The following is a 25781-nucleotide window of genomic DNA, read 5'->3' on the forward strand; positions in this document are numbered from 1 at the left end:
CCCCCCCACCCCCCAAAAAAACCCCCTTTTTTTTTTTTTTTTTTTTGGCCTGCATTGCCTTACAGTAGTGTAATAAAAAAGACATGGCCAAAGATGAAATGAAGGAAGCCAGAGAAGAGTTGGGAAAAGATTGGGTTCCTTTTACTTATTTATTTATTCTTATGTTACCTTCACATAGCATATCAAAAGGATGATGTCCTCACACATGTTCTGAAATCAGTGGCGTAGGATTTTCCAGCGTTGCGCCAATCTAATTAATAGAAAGTGTAACTGTGTTTTTAGCAAAGTTACTCAGCTACTTTTATGGAATTTTATGTAGGTTGGGGGGGCTTTGGGGGGTTTTTTATTGGGTGGATCCAAGAGAAGAACTACTAAACATCCTCTGTTCCCCTCCTTTCCTCTGCCTTTTCTCTCTGTGTGCGCTCCTGCTGCCTTCACCTTTACTGCTGCTGGCAAAGAGCCTCTTGCAGGGTCTGAGGAAGGGTGTGCATCTTCCACAGAACAATGTAAAGGACAAAACACAAAGTGCTGTCAAGTGTGCAGAGTAAACAGATTGCAAAGTAATAATTCATTTTCTTTCATCTTTTTGTGGCTTTCATCCGCTAGTAGTGGTGACAGAGGCAGCATTTTGAGGTGAAGGTTTTCAAGACAGCTGGGAGGGAATGGGCGGAAGAAATTACCAGACTGATAAAATAAATAGAATAATTAGTTTAATACACAAGGGTTAGTAGGAAGAACTAGAATATTTTAATTAAAAACCTAGTGAGTTAGGTCTTTTGCATTCAGAAGAGATACAGCCTTCTGTAGATGAAAATAAGTTTTTAGGTGCAGTTTGTCACCCCAGTGGAGAACCCTGTCCAGTTATTAGAGTGGGAGCAAAAGTTGTGCTGAAGAGCTCGAGTTTGCAGGTTCCGTGCTTCATCTCTGAATTGAGACAGGATGAAAGCCACAAATCAGTTCTAGATGTTGAACTTTTTTTTTAAAAGCTGCCAGAAGTCTGGTGGTATTCCCTAGCATTTGCTAGAAGAAAATGACTTGAGACAACTAACATTGCATCTCCTCTACCCCCTCTAAAAACCAGTGTCCAGCCTTTTCTCTGCCCGTGTTTGTCTCAGCTGCTGTGGGATTTATAATTTCTCTGGCTACATGGGAGGTCTGTGGTTTCACCAAGATGGTGAACCTTCCTTCTAGCCAAGGTGCCCTCTCCTATGTCTTCTATACATGAAAATGTTGCCTTAACACTGGGGCATGAACTTGGTAGAGCATTTCTAAATGGTTTAGTGGATGAAAGGGTTCTAATTCATCAATATAGTTGATGCCATTCTTACGTGAGCATTATTCCTATAGATATTCATGCTGGAAATTCACAGTGGAGTATATAATCTTTTGTATGAATAATCACTAACTTAGGTGAAAATGAATTTTTTTATCGGCTGGTTCTATTCTAATAGATAATTTGTAGGGTCCTTAGTTTAGTATACAGATACCAGAATGAGAAAGGCTTTTTCTTTTTTTTTTCCTTTTTTTTTTTTTTTTTTTTGTCATGACAAATGTTTCAGTTGTAGCTAAGGGATAAAACAAATTAGCCCATTTTCACTGGATAGCTATGTGCTGACTGGATATTGTAAGTCTTTTGGTCTTATTAGTCCACTTGTTTATCTAGTGGAAGAAAACTGGTTTTCTAGTCTACTGAAAAGTTCTGTTGAAATATTTGATAATCTAAAAGCATTGAAAAAAACCCTAAGATTGTAATGAAACCAAATAAGGCTGAAAAATTACACTGGTATGGATTTAGGGGGCTGTAAAGAATTAGAACAAGAGTTTGAAGAAAAATTAGTACATTAATGGTTTGTATTCTTAGTGCACATATTAAGGGAAAAATCAGCTAAGTGAGGGTAGACTCAAACATTCCAGGAATTTTCATATTGTGCTTGAAGCTCGGTCCCTTTTATGGCAATGGTAAGTCAGTTATCTGCTAGCAGAATAAAAAAGGATAAATTCTGGCTGCCATAAAGCCCAGATGCATGTGCAAGCAGTATTCAGGGCCAAAACTCAAAAGATTTTTTAGCTGTAAATACATGTGTGTTTTTAACAGTTTGCAAGAACAGGCAAGGAAGACTAAAACTACGTATATGCTTGTAATATTACAGTTTTGTTTGAGAAAATGATGAGGTTTTTTACTGAAACTTTTTTTAGCTGAAGTCTATTGATTGGGGCTGTATCTTTGTTAAGAACAGCTGCATTTTTGGAATCAGCATGGAAATATTTAGAGAAAACCAGGGAGTAGCAAGAGGTAGAAATGAAAGTGAGAAGAAAGGAAAAAGCTTAAAGTTATCCTAGGAAGTCCTTTTGTTTTTTTTAAAGTGGTACAGTGATTCTGAGGAGTCAAGGCTGCGTGACTGATCCCAAGGGGCACAGGGCAAGAAACATCCTGGAAGCCAGCGATTAGAAGAGATTGTCAAAAACTGGGATTGCAAAAATAAAAAAGAAGTCAGGAAACTGAGGGAAAGGCCTAAATGCTGGAGTTCTGCCCTTACAGTTTTGCTGTAGAACAACTGTGGGAGCTGACTGGGCTCCTGGCCCCTGCCACCGGTTGCGAGGACCCCCCAGCTGGCAGCCCCAGTCTGCAAGGGGTTGTTCCTCTGATCATTACTGGTGAGTCCCAGCTGGGGGAAGGCTCAGACATGGGTTCTGGTGTTGTTAGTTCTTATGCAATGTAATCTTACCGTCTGTGACTTTCTCTTGCTATTTTAAACCTTACTTCCCATTATGGGCTTCGGTGATATAGCAAATGTTGTACCGGTGCCTAAAGTCTTTGGGTTAAATAATGTCTCGGCTCATGCCCTTGAGAATGCCAAAATACTAGTTCAAATCATGCAGAAAAACAAATTCATCTTGCTGGGGACATGCCTTTGAAAATGTGCTCTGATTCACACTGGTCAGACAAACAGTGGATGCTGATTTTTGATGCATTTTCCAGGAATGGTGTGCTTGGTTGGGACAGCGCTTGTGATCCTGAATGGAAAGGATGTGTCATGGGCATTGAAAAGCTTTGAATGGTTGCCCCTGAGACGTGCAGGCAGGCATCTGCCAGCCTCGCAGTGATTCTAGTTCAGTGCCCTCTGTCCAGTCAGGTATACAAACATTTCCTCAAAGTTGCTAATGATTTCGGCTTCCATTTAATTCATTTTCACAGTAGTTGAAGGTGCTAAGGACATGGAAGGATTTTTCCTAGAGCATCAAGGAGACCAAAGAAGAAGATGCTGACAGGGCAAAGCCAGAAAACTTCACAGGTCAAAAATGCAGACGATTGTTTTGCAAGGATTCTTCTGCATGCCGTCATTATAAGAATCTTGTTTTCTTCTTAGTGTCTTCAGATAAAATCCTCAAAGGAACAAGCCTAGCAAGCGATTGCCTTATACCCATTTGTGTCACCAGTCTTTGCAAAGGCCACATACACACCTGCTAAAAGGTGTTGGTTTGAAACACCTTCCTCACATTCAGAAACGCTTTCTCACCGATACCACAGGAGCTGCTGGTGCTGGAATGGACTTGGCAAGGTGGGAGCCAGAGGAGAAGGTCTGTGCGATCCTGTAGATACACTATCCCTGGATGCTGCCAGGCCCATAGAAAGTACAACTGCACAAAACACACGTAGGATATTATTAAGACTAACTGAACCTTTGTTAAGGCCTGAGCTGGCATCTACACAGTCCCTGTGCAGCTTGAAATGAAAGCCAGAAAGATATGATTTTGGTCCAGAGTTTGCAAATTACCAATTCTGTGCACAATTTTAGTCACTCACACAATATGAGACACATCTGTGTATTGACAGACATGTAAGTCTGGACTCCATTTCAGCAGAAGACATTTTATAGTTGTTTAATGTCAATATATCAATACAATTTATTTTAATCAATATTCTCCTGTTGGTTAAAATGAAATAGAATCATTTTAGCTTATAAAAGAGAACAGCACGCAGGACTCAATGCAGTGTCAAAACAGGCCACATACTGAATATCCATCTTCTGTTGAGCGCAGGTTTATTTTAGCTGGACTGTTACCCTGTACCTTAGGGACCATAACCAATTCTTTGTTTTTGTAAATCCCTGTTCATTATCATAGATTAAAGTCTGAACATTTCATGAACAAAACGTGAAAAAGTTCTGCATTTTCCTCCTCGTGCTCGCTCAGATGCATGCCATCATTGCAACGGTAATGGGCAATTACACGGAACGGGTTTGCACATGGCGCAGTGTGTATCTATATTGTGCAAGGGAAATGTATGAAATTGATTGATATGGGAAGGTGCATATGTGATTATGTCATGTCTTGTATTGGTTTTGGTAATGCCCCTACATTTCTGATAAATGTGGTTCAGCTGTCTAGAAAATTATTTCACAGTTCTAAATCTGAAGATATATAAATCATATCAAATCAGTTATGAAGATGGAGAATGAGTTCTCTGCAAAGTTGCACATATTATTGGATCAAGCATTGGAACGGGCTGCCCTAGGAAGTGGTTGAGTCCCCACCCCTGGAGGTATTTAAAAGACAGGTAGATGTGGTGCTTACGGAGATGGTTTAGTGGTGGGATGGCAGCGTTAGGTTAACCATTGGACTTGATGATCTTAAAGGTCTTTTCCAACCTAAATGATTCTGGATTTTGCTGAAAAGAATTTAATATTGTGATGTACTTAAAACGTGAGTCTCTTATGAGTTTTTGTGTACCTGAAGACTACTAATGAATTTCTGGAACATTAGGTAAAATGCAAAGCTTGGGTACCATACCACTAGTTAAAACTGAATTTATAATACTGCATGTAAAGTGATCTGTTTCTCGTCACTGTTGTTTGCTGTGTTAGAAAGTGCGAAGTGCAGAATTCCTGTGCTTAGATTTATAGTATTAGATGGGAGCTGCCAAGAACGCATTTTTTAAATGTGAATCACACCATGCTAAAGGCAGAATTATGATGTACCTTCATAATTAACCAATCTCATTGTTGTTGCTGGTGGTGGGCAGCGATCTGTGTGTTTCTCTCCGTGACAATTACTAATCTGATAGCTCAATATCAAGTAAGATAATTCATAGGAATTAGTCATTTGACTGAATTTTGGTGCTGATGCTTCAATATCTGACTGGCTGCAGCAATTATTTAGTGTAAAGCTGGGTCTATCATGCAGAAGCCTGATCTTACGCAGGCGTCCCCTTCTTTAGATTGGTGATTTGCCTGCCTCTGTTTGGGGGAGCGGAAAAGGGATGGGACTGTAAAAGTGTCAAGGCACTTTGCACGTTGAGGTGAAATACTGAAGTAGCAGCTAGGCGGAGAAATAATTTCTAAGTATGTTGGCAGGGTAAGACCAATGGCCGCATTTGGTTGTCCCCCCGTGCCTTCCCGCCTGTGCTGTGCTCCCTGTGGGATAGGTGGCCTTTCAGCCTTCTTTACTTCTTCACACCTGCTTTACTGCAGCATATGAAAAAGGTGAATTGGCTTTTTCTTCCCTGGCTGTTGCCTCCTACACGTAAAGCCTTGCAGGTGAGTCAGCACCGCTTGCCTTTTGCTGGCTGCCAGCACCTGTGCTTGAGGCTGAGGCTTGGGCTGGCCAGCAGCACGGATGTGCTCCCTGAGGGCCCAGCAGTGGCACCCGCTGCCCTTCGTCCCGTCGGAGCGACAGGAGAGCACGGGTCAGCCGTCGGGCTGCACATCCCAGGTCAAGACACTTGGCGGTCGCATCTGCTTCCCGTGAGCCTGAGGATGACCAGCAGGGATCCCGCATCCTTGGCCTGTCCTGCCAGGACTGGAGAGGTTTGATCTCCAGGAAAGCCCCAAGTGGTAGGTGCTGCTCCGTCCCTGCCTGGCGCCGCCTTTGAAGCTGAACTCTCTGGCTGACTGCAGTGGGGAGCAAGAGCAGTGCCTGTCGCATCCCCTTCAAAACCAACAGGCGATGAGAAAGTGGTTAGGTTACGGTTGGACTTGATGATCTTAAAGGTCTTTTCCAACCTAAACGATTTTATGATTCTATGAAAGGGGAGGGAACAAGCTGTAAAAAGGCCAGAACATGTCAGTAAGATCTATGTGTCTTTTCTTACTCTTAGGGTGTTTCAGCGATTTGTTTATGACATGAGAAATGGCTTCTGTCACTGAAGAGTTACTACATGCAGAGAAGCAGGCTAGGAGTCTCAGTCAGCAGAGTAAAAATAAGTTTCATCATCTTGGTTGTCTGAGGGTTATTTGATATTAACAGATTTACAGAGAGAAAGAAAGAGGCTGGTCAGGTGTCCTGTGCCTGTTTTCCTCCCTTTCAACCGGTGTTACCCTGTTCCCTAGACTGAAAGTCCAGTGCTATGGCTATAACCACTTTTTTTTTTTTTTTCCCATATGTGTTTGTTGGGACTTGGCGATGATGGGCTGCTAGCTTCCTAAAAACTTAGTCAATTTAAATAGCACAGAACACGTGGAAATACATGCTATTGTCTAATGTCAGGAAACCATTAAAAGCTTCTGGATGTGTTGACAGGTGAGAAACTACCTAGGTGTGGTGATCAAGGTAAATTAGCAAGGGAAAAATACCTCCTGAGGCTCTAGGCTGAGTCATCAAAGAGAGATGTTTTAAAAAAATAATAAAGACTAACAAAGAGACGTCTTCCAAAATGTTATCAGTAGAATACACAGCAACTTTTTCTATAGTGTTTGGCGTAATATTTCCCACTGTTAAGTGAACACTTCAAACTAGCTTCAAAGACTGTGGATGTATTTCTTGGTACCTGTTTCCCTCCTCATCGTAACTCTGACGGTGCAAAGGGGACAGGCTGCTGGGTGGGATCTTCTGGTCGTCTTTTAGTCCAGAGGTGTTTTCGGGGAAAAGGGACTACGAATGGGAGGTTGACTGAAACCCATGAAGTTTTGTGGCTGTGCCCAGCTGGTGTATTGTTTCTTTTTTAAGGACTACTGACAGCTGGTATGGATCACAGCATCTCGAACCCCAGTGAAATGCATGAGTACATGTGTTTTGGAGAAAAAAGCAGCCCAAAATGTTTAGGAATAAAAGGTGACTTCCATTTTTTTCTTTTGTTTTGTTTTGTTTCTTTTTCCAGGCCTTACCAAGAAATACTAGAAAGGAAAATTTTGGAGAAAAATTCAGAAGAAATGTACCTGTTGTATTTTTGTCTCAGGCAGTAAAATAATTGCTAGGGTAATGATAAAAGTATTACCACTGTACTTTTATTTATCAGAATTCTTCCTATAATTATAAATAATTTGAATAAACAACTTCATTTTGGAACCTGCAGTATCAGCCAAACACAATTCCTGTGCACTGCAGTCTGCACTATTCTCAGTCCTGTGCAAAGTACACATATGTCTATATGTTGGCACATTATGTTTCTTGCCTAAGATTTCTTCACCAGAAGCATCTCCTTTATTTTTATTATAGAGTGAAGTACTTGTGCTCATACTTCTTTCTGAAATCTTTTTTTTCCAAGTTAATGATACTGACACTTCATCTCTTTCGACATTTTCTTTTTCTCTATTCTAGACATATGCCGCTGGTGCCTGCTCACAGAAGCATCTGTTAATAGAATCCTCTCAATATTACATGTAATATTCAAGAGGATTTTATAATTCATTTCATGCAAACATATCTAGCACTGCTCACTGCTTTTAAGACTGAGAGATGCATTATGCATAATGTAGATAAAACCTCATTTTGGTAAGCAAGTATCTGTTGCAGATACTTTTTTTTTTTCCCCCACCTCATTCCCTTTTATTTTTCTTCAGGAAAAGCATGATACCCCCCTGCTCTCTCTCCCAACGCCTTTAAAACCTGTGGCGACTTCTCACATCTAAGTCAGGACCGTGGATCTAGATGGATAATCAAGGAAGAATAACAGGTTCCAATGAATTTCTTTTCCCTTGCCAATAAAGTTGGCATAGCCTAGATTCCAACTCTGTGGTAAAAATAAAGTGGTTTTTTTTTTTTTCTCTTCTTTGAGGTTATATTATGAACTTTCTCACTGTGCGGTCTCAAGTTTTGTTTTTCCAGTTTGCTTTGTTCTGTGGCATGTTCATCAAATCTTTTTAGATATGAAACTATAGACATTGTGTCCTGTCCAAAGGAAGAGTGACTGTTTCAGAAGTAAATCTCTGGTGTTGTCTCTGGACAGACACTGCCGTGCCACAAACCCCTCGAGGGCTGTCATTTTTTGTCCGAAGCATCCCATGCGACTTGTGCCTCTCCCCTCCCATTGCACATCCACCTGCTCCCTCAGCTACGAGCAGAATTGCAGACAGGTTCAGGTACTGCAGCCTGAAGTGATGGATCTGGCATATTTGTAAGGAGCTTGTCCTAGAGTAGCTGTCTTGGTATCATTCTTTCCCTTCCTCCCTTGTTTTTTGGTGTATACAAGGAGCTCTTCATAGAATCATAGAATCCTAGAATCCTAGGTTGGAAGGGACCTCAAGGATCATCTAGTTCAACCTTTCTAGGTAAGAGCACAGCCTAGACAAGATGGCCCAGCACCCTGTCCAGCTGAGTCTTAAGTGTCCAATGTGGCGGAGTCCTCTCCACTTGACTCCTTGTAAAAAGGGAGTCTCCATCTTCCTTGTAGCTACTCCTTAGGTACTGGTACACAGTAATGAGATCCCCTCTGAGCCTCCTTTTCTCAAGGCTGAACAAACCCATTTCTCAGCCTGTCTTATACGGCAGGCTTCCCATTCCTTTCATCATCTTGGTGGCCCTTCTCTGGACCCCCTCCAGCCTGTCAACATCTTTTTTGTATAGCAGGGACTAGAACTGTACACAGTCTTCCAGGTGTGGCCTGACAAGTGCTGAGTTGAGTGGGATAATGACTTTATCTCTGCTGGTGATGCCCTTTTTGATGCAGCCCAGCATCCTATTGGCCTTCTTGGCTGTAGCAGCGCGCTGCTCACTCATATTGAGCTTGCTATCCACCAGGACCCCCAGGTCCCTTTCCACAGAGCTGCTCTCCAGCCAGGTGGATCCCAGCCCATGCTGCACTCCTGGATTGTGTTTTTCCAAGTGCAAGACCTTACACTTGTCTGTGTTGAAGTTCATAAGGTTCTTGTTAGCCCACTCTTCCAGCCTATCCAGGCACCTGCAGGGTGGCTTTCCCTTCCAGAGTGTCTACTTCTCCACTCAATTTGATGAAGTCTGCAAACTTCATCAGGCTCCAGTTGATCCCATTATCCAGATACTCTTCTCCCTGAGCAGCTCCAGCTGGCTGCTTAGATACCCTGTTTGAGCAAATAGCATGGATCTGCAGCTCCATAAAGCCGATCAACTGCTTACCTGGTTCCTGTCCTAGGATAAGGTCAGCACTTTGCTGGTCTGGTAGACTGCGGGGGATGTTGCAGGCGATATCTAGTCCAGCTGCAGTTCAATGTGGCTGGCTGCACGCGTGGGAGCAGAAATCCAGGCCCTGTTTTGCCACAGATTGCTTTGGCAGCCCTAGGCAGTATTTTTAGCTTCCCTCTGTCTCCCTTTCCCCAGAGTGAACTAAGGTTCACTTAAACAAAGGTTCCTGATCTTTAAAGTAGGATGGAAGTCAGTTGTGTGGTATTCTGTGGCAAGGATTACACAAAACCTGAAAGTGTATAGTAAAAATTCATTTGATTGAGATTGAAGATTAATTTTTCAGTATCAACAGCTTCAGGTATAAAAGCAGTGCACCTGTCCCAAAATCTGGCAGCTCCCACCCATCACGTAACATGTAACACTGGGTTATCAGCTGTTCACTGTATGGACCCTTCCTGTTCTCATTTTTAGGTGTTTCTACATCACCAGAGAGACAAAAACTTTCAATAAAGAGGCTGAATATCAGACTGGGAAACAGATCAAGGGGAATTTTGTCAGCGAGTTCAGGATAGTGCACCAGATTAGCTGGAGATTTCCATCTGAAGCTTTTATTTTGGCTACTTCTTCGTGACCCGCTTTGAGAACAAAATTGTTCCTAACTTTAATTACAGTATATTTAAAAGCATATCTTCTAAATTGTTTCTGCTTAGGACTCCAAAACAGAAAAGTCTTTTTTCTTTTTTTTTCTACCAGCAAAGGCAACCATTCACAGAATTATTTGGACAAGTAAAGGTAATGGATACGAATTTTGATATTCAGTGTAGAGGAAGAAAATAAAAGTAATTGGACAGAATAGGTTTAAAGCCACATGCCTTATGATGCCTGCCAATTTGTTTGAGGAAAAAAACAGCCAAAGTGTCTATTTTAAATTTATTTTACTGATATGAAAAAGTCTTTTGGACATGGAAATTTTAACTGCAATTTTTTTTCAGTTTCTTTAACATTAAATTCCTTTCCAGTGAAAGAAGAGGAAATGAAGTAAATAAATAAAGGGAAGGCTTGCCAACAGATGGTAAGCTTTGGATTGTTATAAATAACTATTAAAAGTTCAGTGTCATAATATGAGAGTATATTACCTGCTCTCTTCTTTCCCCACAGCTAATTTAAAGTAAGGGGGGAGTGATTTAATTCTTCATGATTAATTTTAGAATTGGACAAGATAGAGAATCCAGGCTGTTCTCATCTGGATAGCAAACAGTAGAGCTATTCTTTTGGTCCGAAAACCCTGACCTCGTAGGGAAAAGTGATCCAACTGCTTCCAAAATAGGCACATCTGTATACTGTAGTACTTTGTCTCTCAGGGATACTTGATGTATCCCTGCTCCACCAGTGAAGAGAAGGGGAGACCTGACTGTGGCCTTTCAGTATTTAAAGGGGGCCTGTAGGAAAGATGGGGACAATCATTTTAGCAAGGTCTGCTGTGACAGGACAAGGGGTAATGGTTTTAAACTAAACCAGGGTAGGTTTAGACTGGATATAAGGAAGAAATTCTTTACACTGAGGGTGGTGAAACACTGGAAGGGGTTGCCCAGAGGGGTGGTGGAAGCCCCATCCCTGGGAACATTCAAGGCCAGGTTGGACGGGGCTCTGAGCAACCTGATCCAGTTGAAGATGTCCCTGCTCCCTGCAGGGGGGTTGGGCTAGATGGCCTCTAGGGGTCCCTTCCAACCCAAAACATTCTATGATTCTAAGTACGGGTGAGGTAAGTGTAGAGTTACGGAATAAAAGGCATGAAGCTACACCTCATCCCAAAAATTTTAGGCACCCCTATGTATTTTTTGTTTAGAAAAGTTCTGTCAATCTGTTTTAGGAAGTGCGGTAGGCAGCTTCTGTTCTTCATTCTCTTCACTACTCACAGTTTCTGGTGGGCACCTAAATACTTTACCTGTCTTACATATACTTACACAGACTCAATCACTCTAGCATTGTTATGAAAGTGATTTTTTCTGTCTTCAGGTGCTGAAGTACAGAAATGGAGATGGAAATGCAAAGCAAGCATCCTTTCAGTTTGCTTTGCTCTCGTTTTCCCTGGGAAGTGCAACATGTTTGAGATATTCAGAAGAAACATTGACATGTAGACGTGGCTATAAAGTGAGGGGTGGATGTGATTTTACTTTTGTAAGCACTGTTTTTTGCTTGTTGTCAATTTTCTTTGTTGAGTTCAGAATAAGAGAGCTCCCAGCCACCTTCAGCAACTTGCCCCAGTGATATCAGGTAGCAGAGAAGTAGGTATTGCAGAGCCCACTGGTGGGGAAATAGATTTTCTGCTTTTCCTAGAAGGGTAATAAGAAAAGGCAGCCTTGTGAGCAACCTTCGTTCAGCTGTTGTAGCAGGATTAGGAGAATAGGTTGACCACACGGGCAAGATACTGGGAGTCAAGAGGCTTGGTCTCTGTTGTAAAAGCTTTACAATTAATTTCACAGGGTCGGACAGGAGGGGGAGGGAGGCTGAACTGACTTGCCGGCTGATGCTAAACTGGCTGCGTCCCGCAGGGCTGCCAAAAGAGACATTTCCACTCCTTTTCCTCATGTATGCTAGCAGCAGTGTTCGTTTTGGTGTAAGCTGGAACCCGTTTCAGCCCGGCTGATTCCCAGTGTTGGCTCCTGGTACGGCTGGCTGCCTGGCAGTCAGCATTAGCACAGGAGAGGGAGCGGGGCCAGACCGCGGCTGTTAATGGCAGCAGGGATTTGGGCTGGGATGCAGGAACTGTGTTAACCACAGCTTCAAGGTGTGGTTTCACATCAGAGCTGGACTGACCTGGAGGAGGGGTGGAGGACGAGTGGGACTGACCTTCTGGTTGCAGCCAGCTATTTCATGGCTTCCCACACTGCAGCCCTTGCTCCTTCTCTTGTCTTTTTGCATTTGGAGTGGTGGTGGCCATGAAATGTGTTTGCATGATGTATAGCCAAATGCACTTCCCTCTTACCGTGGTCCAGGTGCTGACATAATATGTCTTCGTATGGAGAAAATGCTTGCAGGATATTCTGTGTTCATAGTCAGGCTCTGCGCAACCTGAACACGGGCCCCTTTCGCATCATACTGGCCTTTAATTGCTTGATGGATTTCACAGGATCCCATCTCATTCAGTACACAGAACAGACTGTGCTCACCAAGTGAGGGAGGATGCGGGGGTTTTCTGCCTTACTTTTCACTTTTTGGACTTGTTTCTTATTTAAGATCTTATAATCAAGTCGTGCTCTGAAGGCAGAATAACTGCCTTCGACTTCTTATGAGCTTCCTGCAGCTTTTATCACAATAATACCTGAATGCTTCAAAAAAGCACTCACTGATTTTTGGAGGCTTACCCCCGAAATGGAAGGAGGCAGCATATTGCTGCACTCAGCTGTTTCACCCCATTCTGTCTGTGCGAGAGTGGCACTTGAACCTTTCCTAAAGATTTCATAGCTTTTTGACCATTTGGGAGAGGAAGCACAGAGAAGGTAATGTGAAAAGTACCTCCTAACTGCCATTTGGTAGCACGGTAAATTCAGCTGAAGCCGGGTCTTTGAGATCTTTGGTGTGAGAAAAGATCCAACGCCAAACACGTAGAAAATGGCAAACGTCTGATTAGTGACTGCCTGTGAAAAGCATGGAAATTATTTGTGCAGCGTCTTCAAGGGATTTCATGGTAGAGGCAGGGACTGGATCCCGTTCCCCAGGGCACCGCTCAGCTGCCTTAACCAGTTGTCTGCCTCAGCTCCCCGTGCATCTACCAGTACCTGCAGCAAACAAGCAGCAATCACGCAGGCAGCCCACCTTAGGAGGGCAAAGCCTAATGCTGAGATGTTCTATTCTCTTTAAATGGACCTGAGTGGGGCTGGCGCTGGCCAGGGATGGCCATGCTCTCTCACAGCTCTTGCCTGTTTTCAGAAAGGAAAAGCGTTTTCCACCAGACAGCTCCTTGCTGTGGTTTCTAGGCAGCAAAACTGCAAGGCAGATGGGGTGGTGCCAGCATGGCCAGGCCAGGCTGGCCTGGAGGACTTGGGTTGCCTCAGAGCAGTAATAATTCGCTGAGTTCAGCCTGTGCAAGGAAAGCAAGAGAGCTGCTCAAGAAGAAAGTAACCCTCTGCTCAGGGCAGGGCTTATACAGAGCTCTCACCAAGCACCTTCATTTGGTATTTCCTAACTTCCCTTAGCATGGAAGGAGAAGGTTGTAAATCTAAAACCTTCAAAAATAATTGAAAGAACAAAGTAAATTGAACAAAAAAAGAAAAATGTCATCATGTTTCCATTTAACTCTTTCAAGACAGGAAGGTTGTGAAGTGTAGCTCCGCCGCAGAGATTGTGATGAGAGGTGCCCATTCCCTGCTGCTCTCAGTTATCCCATCGCTTTCTTAGGGTGGGAGGAAGGCGTGGTATTTAAAATCCTTTCTCAAAGGCTTCATAGTTATTTACTGGAAGGAGTGGTGAAATGGGAATTCATTTTTCCGTGTCTCATCCAGACTATTGTTTTGCTCCAGTAAAGAGACTGCACTCTTTGCTTTTTTCTTCTCATTTTCTCAGCCCAGTGTCTTTCCCCTGGCTGTATTGGTTATTTTCTGTTTGCATTGTCTCTTTATCTTACCCGTCGTGCTTTTTCTCCTTACTCCTTTGCCCTGATAATCCATTCCCAGTGTGTTTGACTCTCATTTTAGTCTTACCCTTCCCTCTTCACATGAAGCCAGTTGACCTTGCATATACTGCCAGGGCTTCTAGCTTTGCCTGTAAGAAGGAAGAAAAGCTTACGCAGCAAACCGCAGGTTTCAGTGTTAGCAGTAGATGTACTTGAGTATTTTGCCTTTTAACTGCTGATGAGCAGGCAGTTCCCAGTTTACAAGCTGCTTCATCTGTTTGATGTACCCATTACAACATCCATGCTTAGTCTGCGCTCCTCTTTTGGTGTTCCTGTCTTTCTGTTGAACTATTGCCAGATATAACTCGTCTGTCTGAAAACATGGAAGAGTTGATGGAACAATTGTCTTTTTTTCCCTGGAAATTGTTCATCGGGTTTTTGCTTCGGCAAGGTTCTGTGTTGTGTTTATCGCCGTCCCATCCGACGCTTAAAATCACCGTGAGAAAATGGAAAGGTCAGATGCTGCAGGACATCCTTGCGAACCTGCTTTCCATCTCACGAACATGAAGCTTTTAAAACTAGCCAAAAGCTTTGCTGAAGCAACTGGAGAATGATAAAAATCTATGAATTCAGCTGAAGCAATGGTAAAACTACAACCTGGTTATTTTTAGGCTTTATGTAGACAGATGCAGGTTTTTGCAACCTGTTTTGAATTACCTGCGGTAATAGAAAATTGTATATTGCTCTTAAACATGTAAAGCTTGAGGCTCTCGTAAGCATGTTTCTGCTTAGAGAGCATCTTTCAGAAGATCAGCGTTAGCGCTGCAACATGGCCCATCCTTCTCCACGTGGTGCTTTCTGTGCACGCTTGGTAGCAGCCCCAGCTGTCTACTGGAGAGCAGTGAGCACCTCAGAACTAATTGCAAATCTGGCGTGCATTATAGATGTATTAAACACACAGAGTGATATGTAAGATTCTTCTAATGATCTCTTTAAACTGCTAATTAATTAAAAAAAAAAAAAAAATCTTCTTCGTCCAGAAAGATCATTGTATGTCTTTCCTGAATAAAGTGGTTTGACACTGTGAAGCTGTGTGATCTATCTAGCCCACAGGACAAAAAGAAGTAAGTAATTTTCAATCTGCGGAAATATACTAGAAGGGGAAAATGAAGAGGGTTGAGTGTAGTATTATAGCAGGTGTTTTACAGCTTGTACATGCAACAATTTCCAAGCTTATAAAGACTAGAAATTTCCCCATGGTTTCAGTGAGTTTTAGTTTAGGTCTTGACTTAAGGCTGTGCTAGGACTAAGAAATGAAAAAGGAAACCAGAAGAAACCTGACAGCCAAAAGTTCATGCTCCGTTGGAGTTCTGTGTTCTGAGTTCGTTAAACGTGATCAGTAAACATTGATGAATAATTGCAGGTAGAAATCATGGCATAAACATACAGTTTAGTAAGGATGACTAAAAAGCTTGAGGATGGTGAGAGTGGCTGCTTTGGCTACTATTGGTGTTTGAGTAAGAACTGTTTTCTTTTAATTCCAAGTGAACAAATATTAGAATTACATCACATGTCTTTTATATGTTTATGGGAGTCATGACTTCCATAATGCATAAAACTGCAAGGAAAAAAAGTTGTGCTTTTTGAACAGCAAGATTGAAAATTCTCACTGTTGGTATTTCATTGGGTTTTAGGACCTTTTCTTTTAAGGAGTTTTGCTTTTAATATAAGTGAGTAATTGTTTTACATTTTCGAAGGAATAATAATGACATTGTGTTGCATTCTAGATAATTCGGAGTTTAGGAATGCGACTTTTATTTTAAGGTTGCATGGGATCTCCCAAAGGCATTTCACTTTTGACCTTTAGATGAAATAAATGGATGTTCACTTTTTGTAGAACGGACAGAGTCTGCTGGTGGAGCGTAAAGGCATTTCTTATTTAGCACAAAGTCAAGCTTTATGTGGAGAATTAGATATACAGATTAAGCAACAGTACTAAAATGAAGTAATGCCAATATAATGCCAATCTTGTTCTCGCCCTAAATAAGTTTACATCCTCAGACTCAAACTGCTAATGCACATCTGTGTTATCAGCTCTGCCTTTAGCTCCTTTGCTTCTAATTTTCCATTCATAATTTCATAGCAGTAGAGATGCCTGTGTGTGTACGTGTGTGCTAAGGGTCAGGCTTTATTTCTTCCAAAGTCTGGGGTGCCTGCCACGTGAGTCAGGACGTATATGTCTTAGCAGGTATGTCTGGTTTTCACAGTAGAATGGTTTTGATGGTAGCTAATAGGAAATAGATGCCTAGATTACCGCTTCTGCAGTAGATATATCTTAAACTGTGTCTTCCCATTATTATGGTGTTTGTAACATGTTGATTCTTTCAGCTGTTCCTCAAGAGGCTCTATGTGCAATGGTTTTGTGTGGCTTTAATTTTTAAAATAAAGTACACGTGCTGTAAATGGGTTTTATACATTAGAGGAGGCAAAATGAGAAAAAAGCCGTACACTGGAAGCAGGAGATGGAGGAATTTATTGTAACGCTCTGTAATCTGTAGAAATTCATTCCTGCCTGCAAACCAACCTTTTCAAAGTGCAGAACTGATCAGACGGAGCAGGCTACGGACTCTTGCTGGGTGGTTTGTCCAGCTTTCCAGCAATGGGACATACCACATGCCCCTGAGGAGCGGCCAAGGTTTCACTGGGCAGCTGTGTGTGATGCCCTGCGCAGTCGTACCTGCCCCAGAAGGGCTGTACCAGAGGTCCCCTCTCCTGGCTGGGGCTGGTGCCATGGCCGAGACTGCTTAGTTTTGCTTGGACAATGTGTGCCGCACAAGGAGGAAACACAAATGTTGTTTCCAGTTCTGTACCGTCCAAACAAAGTGGGTCAAAGTGATGCTGGAACGTCGGCTTCCATTTTCAGGCACCTGGTTTAGATGTACCATCAAGGACAACAAAACTCGCCAACCCCCTTCCCCTCTGTCATCTGTGGGGGAAAAGTCAAGAAAAAACAGTATACAGAGAAAGTACTAATCACTTCGAATCCCAAGCGGTATGGTATAGGGTATAGTATATGGGTATTGTATATCCCATGGGCACAATGTGGCACCTCAGTACTAAAGTGCAGTGATTTGCTTTTTCAGGGAAGTTATTAATGAGTTTCAGTACTTAAATGGATCGTTGTGCAGTTAAGAATTTTTACAAATTTAGGTCAAAACCTGAATCTTGCACAGGCCTAATGTCATTGAGAAACAGGACATTTGGGCCTGAAAGGTATTTCACAGAAGGGAAGGTCTTTTGAAAAGCAGCTGCTTCTAAAACTGTTTGAGAAGCCTGAGCTGTGAATGGTCTGAGTTAAGTGCAAATGATGTCTTTGTTTCACTGAACCTCCTCACCTCTGCAGTCCGAGCCCCTCTTTGTATTTAGATGAAAGAATTGCAGAGAAAGTTAAAACTTCCCGGCTGTAGTCCTGCCTGTGGAGTTGCTTTTGTAGGTGAGAGATGGCTCCAGCAGATGAGGAGAGAAAAGATGATGCCTTTGTGTAGGGCTTTCCTCTGGCTACTTGTTTTGTAGATGCACTTTTGAGCTTTAAAGAGCTTTCTGTACCTCTTGCTCCCAGTGCTGGGCTCTGGTGCTGTGAAGAGACTGGATTCTCAGGTCCCTCCCTGCCTTTGATTTTATCAGAGGTAGAAACCAGGGAGGGAGAGGCATTTCCCTTCCCAGTATCCTTCTCAGCAATGAAAGTGATAGATGGATTGAGGGTTGGACTAGATGACCTCTAGGGGTCCCTTCCAACCCAAAACATTCTATGATTCTATGGAGAGAGCATCCAGTGTGGCCGCTGTTTGTGCTAAGCAAGTTTGACTAGGCACTGGTTCCACTCTTGGACGATACAGAAAGAGGTGTTTGTCCTGTGGGTTTGAACTAACACGCCTGGTTTTGTCCCATGGCCAGTGATAATTTGATTTTGAAAAGCTGTGGAAATAGTTCTGTGCAGATTTTCAGTCTGGTTTTGCTTATGGGAAAGTGGCAGGGGGAGTATAGTTGTAAAATAAAATTCTCAGTAACCTGTTCTGAACTATAGGCATATGAATTTGGGGAAGGTTATTTACTTTTAACAAAGTCTGCCTGTGTTAGAATAACCAGGTGGAAAACTGGAAGCAAAAGCATTGGCAGAGCTTCCTGTTCCCTCCATGGTGGGGGGGTGTGGGGGGGGTGAAAACTGTGGCTGCGTAAGAATGACGGTGGGAAGCAGCATGAATCAGATGCACCCAAAATGAAGTTTCCTGTTCTCTAGAAGCAGTGAGTTCAGCGGTTGCCCTCTCTGCATGGAGCCCATAAAAGGAGATAATTTGAAGGTAAAAGGGGCGCTGCTGTGTCACACAGAAATGGAATGCGTGCTGTCGTGCGTTTCACTCTTGTGTTCTGCTCTATCAAATTAATCTGCCAATTTGATTTGTGTCTTTCCTAAACAAAATTTCATGTGATGTAATAGAAAAGAGCTTGTGTTTCTGCCTTATTGCCTCGGCTCTTTCCTTATACTGTAGCTTTCTGCCAGCCTGAGGACAGCAGGATGAGCCTCGGCATGGGTTAAAAGGCAACAGGTTGAATAGCTGAAGCTCAAGAGTTGATTAAAAGGTTGGCCAAAATGCCCACCCCCTGCCTGTGCTGTGCTCCCTGATACACATTAACCTAAATTGGTTAAATATACAACTTGATTTATGAAGCACAAAATTGCTTCAGCAAATGAAAGCTACCTAAGCCTGTAGATGTAGGATACTTCATTGCCCTGATTTTTTTTTTCCTTCAGTTAATAAGTTAGTATATTAGTTAGTGAACTTAATACAGGGTGCAATAAATGAAATTTTGTGCATCTGAATATGAGGCAAAATGGTCAAAATCAGTGGGGAGGAAGGGGACAGTGGGGACAGATGAGGGATGGGAGGGTGATTGCTATGGTGGTGTTCCCATAACGCTACTTTTAGCCCTTCTGCTCCAGTTCAACCCCTCCATTATCTTCCCTGACTTTGTGCCACAGCAACACACCTTCTGCACATCTCTGTAACACAGACATGTCCCTCAAACCATCCTGTCCCCAAACGCTCCCACTTAGGAGCAAGCCCTCCTCCTTCTCCTCCTCACCTGCTCCCCTATCCCCCATCACTTGCTGTGCTGGCCAAGCCTCACACCCCCTCCTCTCCTTCTCCCCCAGGCTCACTTCTTCTTTCTAGAGGCTTTTAAAAAATAGTTTGTGATTATCAGAGATCTACCTAGACTGGAGGGTAAGCGGAAAGTGAAGACATAGCGCATAGGAGTCCTAATATTTGCAACCTTGTTGTGGTGACCAAATGTGACTGATACTTGGAAGACTAATGGTCAAATGCCGTCATTGGTCTGTTAATTGAAGATGGCTTTTGTCTTAATCTCCTGTATTGCAACATGTTGGAGATGTGCGTCACTAAATGTTTACTGTTGAAGATTACCGATGTTCTTCAGCACTGCCTTGGGTATGCTCAGTTTTGAAGACTTTGGTGCAATTGTTCCACTGCGAATTTTAGAAACATATGTTCAGGAGTATGTGTCTTTGATATTCCATTTGTGCAGCTGCAAACAAAAACTTGGTACTATCTCTTACTTTAGGGAAAAAGTAAAGAACGTGCTGTACCCATGTATGAGTCATGGTTCATTTATTTTCTATGAGAAATTTTAAATGCTGTATTGCATGACCTTTGTCATCTTTGTGTACAGTGGAAAAAATATAGCAAGCCAGGAATATCAATGGAAGTCTTCTCAATAACCAAAAACAGGCAAGTAAGTTCCCATTGGGTCCTATTTTTTTTTTCTTCACTAAATGGATCTTTACTGTGGAACAAATGATGACTGCCTGAGAATTTACAAGCTAAATAAGCTTTGAGATCATACAGCCTCCTTGACTAACCAGCATTCTCTGATCTTACATCAAAGGAATGGGGCTTTTTTTGTTTGGCAAACTGAGCCTGGAGCAAACATGTCTGCTTCCATGTTTTGAATTGAAAGCATTATTTATATTATTAATTATTGGTTAATATGGATAATGCATTTATTGCAAGAGCTGCTTGTAGCTACACCCTGTTCATTTGGTGCTGTACTGAACTGAACGAAAGATGGGCAAGGGAAAAATCAAAACTCCACAGCTGGGTCTGAAGAGCAGCGAGAACATCTAGGACAAGGTGCATCTCCTAGGTTCTTTCCCTCATGTGCTTCACATAGCATTATTACCCAGTGCACTGTGTAATGCAGCAAGCATTTCTCATCTGCCCCCTTTCCCCCCCCAGCATCTTGGATTCTTTTTCATTGTGAGTTAATGTTTGGCTTGGTGCTAACCTAACAGCTTACTGCAGCTTGCGCTGCGGAACCGAGCATGCCTTGTAATGGATTAGATACACGTCCCTAGAATAAGAGGGATAATGTGTCTGCTGTCCAGGGATATGTGTGGGGGCAGCAGAGAAATCAGAATGGACAGACAATAAAATGCTCTTTCATTCATGCCATAATTTTCATGAAGTTTCATAATGCTCTTTCTTGTGAGGGCATATTTTCCTAGTCTGTATTCTTGTCTTACAGTTTTTATTATTTAATATCCTGTTTATTAACATACATCCAACAAAAATGAGCCCTTACATAAAGATACAGTGATTGCCTGGTGTAGCATTTGCCGTAGGAAAGTGGGGAATTCAGAGTAACATTTTAATCCAAAAAAGGAATAAGCATCTAGCAAGCATTTTAGGGGTATTGGTCTTTTATTTCTGGCTTTCACCTGTTGAGAGGAACTTTTAGAGATTATGAAAATCATAGAACCATAGAATCACAGAATGCTTTGGGTTGGAAGGGACCTTTAGAGGCCATCTAGCCCAACCCCCCTGCAGTGAGCAGGGACATGTTTAACTGGATCAGGTTGCTCAGAGCCCCGTCCAACCTGGCCTTGAATGTTTCCAGGGATGGGGCCTCTACTGCCTCCTTGGACAACCCATTCCAGTGTTTTACTACCCTCATTGTAAAGAATTTCTTCCTTATACCCAGTCTAAATCTACCCTCCGTTAGTTTAAAGCCATTACCCCTTGTCCTGTCACAGCAGGCCTTGCTAAAAAGATTTTCCCCGTCTTTCCTATAGGCCCCCTTTAGGTACTGAAAGGCCGCAATCAGGTCTCCCCGCAGCCTTCTCTTCTCCAGGCTGAACAAGCCCAACTCTCTCAGCCTGTCCTCATAGGGGAGGTTCGATGAAATGGTGAAAATGGCAATGAATTGTGAATTATGGTCGGTGATGACTGTGAATTACAGTTTTCATAATTTCTGAAGAGGGAAGAAATAGAAAATATGTAAAAGAATAAAGCTGAAGTAGATTCTCTTCAATTAACTCAGGGATGCTTTGGTAGGATCCTGTTGGAAGCAAGACGAAACAATTAGTGTTGCACTTTGAGCAGCATAAACTGTACAACCACAATGGGAAAAACAGAAAGCATAACAGGGAACTAACGGAGAGCTTCACTGAAGAGATTGAGTGAAACAGAACAGGAAATGGCAGCATGGCCAAATTACTAAAAACCATTAGAAATAAGTACCATGGGTGTGTATGGATATACTTGGAAAGATCAGACTGAGATAAAATGAACAGGGGGCATAACAAAGAGAGAATACTCCATACGGTAAGAGAAAAACAAAGGCAAGAAGTTGTGCCTTTGTAATTGGCGATGAAAACCTCATGATGAGTGAGGCTTATATGTTCAGGTGGTTAACGCATGCATCATCAGGAATCTGAGCTTTCTTGGGGAAGGAGCAGGCCAGAACCTACTTAAATTAGATGCATATTTTAAAATCATTTGACCCTCATGACTCAGACTCATGGCAGTGCTCACAGTCTAGTTTTTTTCAGCTGCAGAGCCATCAGATGAAGCCGTCTCTCTCTCCTGCCCCTGCCCACTCCCAGGAGCTTACTCCTACTCCTGAACTCTGCCCCTTCGTGTGCTGCCATGGGAATTCATCCAGTTACATGGTGGAGCAGGGCAGGGAGTTGATTTGACTCAAAAATTTTGATGTTTTAAAAACCCTTTGCTATGTTAGTTTTTGGAAAATGACTCTCACCAACGCAGTCCACTGCATGCTTGTGCTGCTGGTAGGAGGGGATCAGTGACAGGTCTACTTGTGGTGGCTGTGCTAACATCAAATGCTGGTGGACCTACAGCATTGTGCCATGGACTTAAGCCTGGACTTCCAGCCTGTAAGAACTACCGAGGTGTAGTTGTACGTTACACCTGAACCGATCGGCTCTATCTTCTTACTCCTAGCCATGCACTCTCATTACTTCTCTAATACACCATAATTGTTTGTCCTACTCTGACCCCGTTCAGCTCACTAGCCTGTGAAAAGAGAATTATTATTTTTAAAACAGTCTTTTTTTGTGAGGAACAGGATGATTCCTTATGGTGGCAGTGACTGAGATTGACTGATAGACTCAGCTTCACCTTCAGCGAGTAGGCTGTTGTGCTCTTACAGTCATTAGCAGCTACCTTTAAGAAGTTATGTGAGGTAGGACACTGGACAGACCCGCTGTAATACCTGCTTTGGTTTGCTTTTCTTTAAAAGGTGGGGAAGGAATACCCGTGAACTAATATAGACTAATCAGCTTTTCTCAAAGTTCCCCCAAAAGATCCCTGGCTAACTAAACGAAGTGGAAGCACCCGTGTAAATGAACACCCACGCTGCTCATGCTGGCAGCAGCCGTATAAACTCAGGTCGGTGGCTCTGTAACACAGGAACAAGTGGTGAGTGGTGAAGCAGCAGATAACGGTGAATCCAGTAATTATGTTAACATATCTCATCTACTTCATCATGCAAATGTTGCCTGCAAATGTCTGGTCAAATGGTGGAGGGAGGCAGTAGCACGCAGTCCTCCAGGGGAGGCTTGCATGCCCTGTCTGGAAAAGAGGATGGGCATTGCTCCTCTGAGGTGAGAGGAAAGAGAAAAAGCACAGGTCTCGAGCTATATAAAAAGTTGTTGAGAAGTGGGTAAGAATAAATTCTCTCTGTTCTGCAAGTAAGAAAAGAATCATTAAATTGCTGGGGGAAGGATTCGGATTGGTCATTAAATTGGTAAGTTTTAAGAAGGACCAGAGAAGCACTATGAGGAACAGGTGTACTTGATCCTTCTTCGAGACAGCGGGCTTAGTAGCTTCTTGGCCTCTCTTTTCAGATACTATTCTCTAGTTCTTTAACTTAAAGAGGAAACAAGGCACTTAACTGTTAATACAAACCGGCAGCAATTCAGCATGTGGACACTGAGCTACAAGATGCCCTCAGAAATTTATTTTGCTTCAGAGAAACTGAAGGACAGCTAGGCAATACATGATGCCTTATAGTTGTCTCAAACATTGGCGATTAAACTCAGGTTCAGTGTGCATCAGTGAACACTTGGAAAACTAATCAAACCTATTCATGTTATATTCATATGTTTCTTTGCTCCCTGTCTCCCCCTTTGTAGGATGCACGAGGGAAGTCCGTTTCAAAAAGTCATTTTTTTTGTTTAAAGAAGGCAGCTGTGGGAGATTGTTATAAGCAATTTTGGGCGAGACTTCCACAGTGATTTTATGATCAAGCAACAATTTTCTTGTCACCTCTGACCCTGCTTGGTATTGCTTAATCTCTTGCACTTAGCCTTGTTTTGGAGTAATGATATCCAGGGAACACTGGGAAAATGGTTTTCTTTGAGTGCACCTCAAACTGAGTGAAAAATAAATGCAAAAAAGGTTTAGAGGATCTTTAGCTCTTCTTTGAAGGCTGTGCACCAGATGGAGAGCCCAGCTGCCTGCTCCTCCTGACCCTTGGTTTATATTTTTTTCAAATCTCAGTAAAGAAAAGCGCAAACCCCCTAGATTTTTTAATTAAGGAAGAAACATTAGCAAAGATTTTCTTTCATCAGAGAAATGGGAAGTTTTTTAAAAATGCTTCACAGAAAGGCCTTACCTCTGTGTGATGCTGTTCTTTCTTTGTAGCTAAATTTACCATTCTCCCAGATTCTTCATATTGCCCATAACTGTGAATTTTTAGTCATCTTTGAGGCTGAATGTGCATGGGCGTTACGAGGCAGTTTTGAAAAACTTCAGTGAGTGTGGCTGAGCTGTGTGAGGACCTCTTTAGGAGCAGAGTTTTAATATTTCTCAAGGCAAGGGGTGTGTGTTGCCTACATGCCATTCAATGTTGAAGAAAACTCCAGGATCTTTTGAAAGGCTCTTTCCTCACCCCTCTTGCTTGCCCTCCCACATAGCGCAGCTTCTCAGCGCTGCCTACATTTTACATAAAACATACGTACTGGGGCAGTTAAGCAAGACGACAGAGCAATATATTGTTCTCTTAATTTACTTAGCATATGACCTTGCATGTATCTGCAGCTTACATTAAATTACATGAGCCGTGGATTTAGTATTTTGGGGCGGTTTTTTAAATAAAGTATTTGTTACAAAGGTAATGCTTCCCCTAGTGGGAAAAGGAAGGCTATATTGTTATGGTGACATGTCTTTGTACTTTGAGATGACTGACTTCTTTTCAGAACTTGGGCTTTGTGAGTGCAATTATAATAGTAAAAAACCAGATCTTTCTGAATATTCTGAGCTGCAGGCAAACACAGTTCAATAGAGGGGTGCAAACAATTAATTTTTTAGTAGTTTTCCGTATTATTTAGAAGCCAAAAAAAGGATGAAAACTTAGCCTGTATTCCCCCTGTACTTATGATTTACTGATTTCTGATGCATGAAAGTAAGCTAAGCTGAGAAGGATTTTGGATAGCAAAGCAAAACATCAGCTGAGGGTTAGGGTTGGATGGCAGCCCTGTGTGTGTGTCCACGTGCCCTGACTAGAAGGGCCAGTGATGGAAAGGGAGACCTCCTGTGGTATCCCCTCTCCTTTTAGTACACAGTCTTGACCCAGTCTCAATTTTTTGTTCATCTCTTGGCCCATCTGGGGGTCTCCTCTTATTCCCAGCTCTTGTGTCCTCCTGACCTCCTGCACACCACTCTTGCCCAATGAATCAAACTCCTTCATGTTCTCCATATCTGGTCCCAAACCTCTGCTGCCTCAGCAACAGGAGACTCCCCCTGTTCCCTTGCTGAGGACACCGTTGCTCCATCTGCCCTGGGTTACAGCTAATGACATCTTCACCTTCCCCTAGGCACCATGGGCTAATGCCCTCATCCTGGTGGTCTGTCCAGTCCATCCTCTTATCTGGCCCTTTTTTCACAGAAGCACATCTGTTTCCCTCTGACTTTGTGCAGTTTCCGTCCTCCCAGTCTCCTGGTACGGAAAACCTCTCCAGGGTTTTGGGTGCTGCTGCTCTTCTCCATCAGTCCTGCCCAGTTCTGAAGCTGCCGGCAAGTGCATCCCCCGTCCTGCTCATCGTGAGGCTCCTCCTTTGCCACGCTGCCCAGTGTATGCTGCTCCTGGGAGGGTGCTTCATTTCATGTTCTGATCCAGTTAATGATGGTTAAAGGGCTGCCTTTTTTATTTATCTTTTTTTCTCCTGCTGATTTGCATGTCATTGACTTGTACTGCAGTGTATGAATATTTAAAATAAATTTAATTTATTTTTAATTGTGTGATTAAAGCCTGAATGCATGATGCTAGACTGAGATCAAAGCTCATCCCAGCTGGTGAAGTAGCTCATCCCAAACCTGCTGCTGAAGCTGCTGTTGTGAAGAACTCTTAGTTTTTTCGCAGAAATATTTTCTTTCTTATCTTAGTAAACCGTGTAAAAGAAATTTAGTGGAGAGTGGCGTGCTCTGAGTGCTATTTGAATAAATTGGTAACAATACAGCCAGATTGTCCATTC

The 25781-nt window shown here is 42.7% G+C and overlaps 1 protein-coding gene across 1 annotated transcript in view; it reads left to right on the forward strand.

Annotated features, from left to right (window-relative positions):
• The first annotated feature begins 5946 nt into the window (after window positions 1–5946).
• COL4A1 (collagen type IV alpha 1 chain) overlaps window positions 5947–25781 on the forward strand; it is a 114685-nt gene continuing 94850 nt past the window's right edge. The window contains exons 1-2 of the mRNA XM_035901153.1: window positions 5947–5968; window positions 22098–22108. Of these exons, the coding sequence (XP_035757046.1) occupies window positions 5947–5968; window positions 22098–22108 (33 nt within the window). The remainder of the gene's footprint in view (window positions 5969–22097; window positions 22109–25781) is intronic.

The sequence above is a fragment of the Egretta garzetta genome, unplaced genomic scaffold (assembly GCF_000687185.1).
Source record: "Egretta garzetta isolate BGI_Z169 unplaced genomic scaffold, ASM68718v1 scaffold168, whole genome shotgun sequence".
Taxonomy (NCBI): domain Eukaryota; kingdom Metazoa; phylum Chordata; class Aves; order Pelecaniformes; family Ardeidae; genus Egretta; species Egretta garzetta.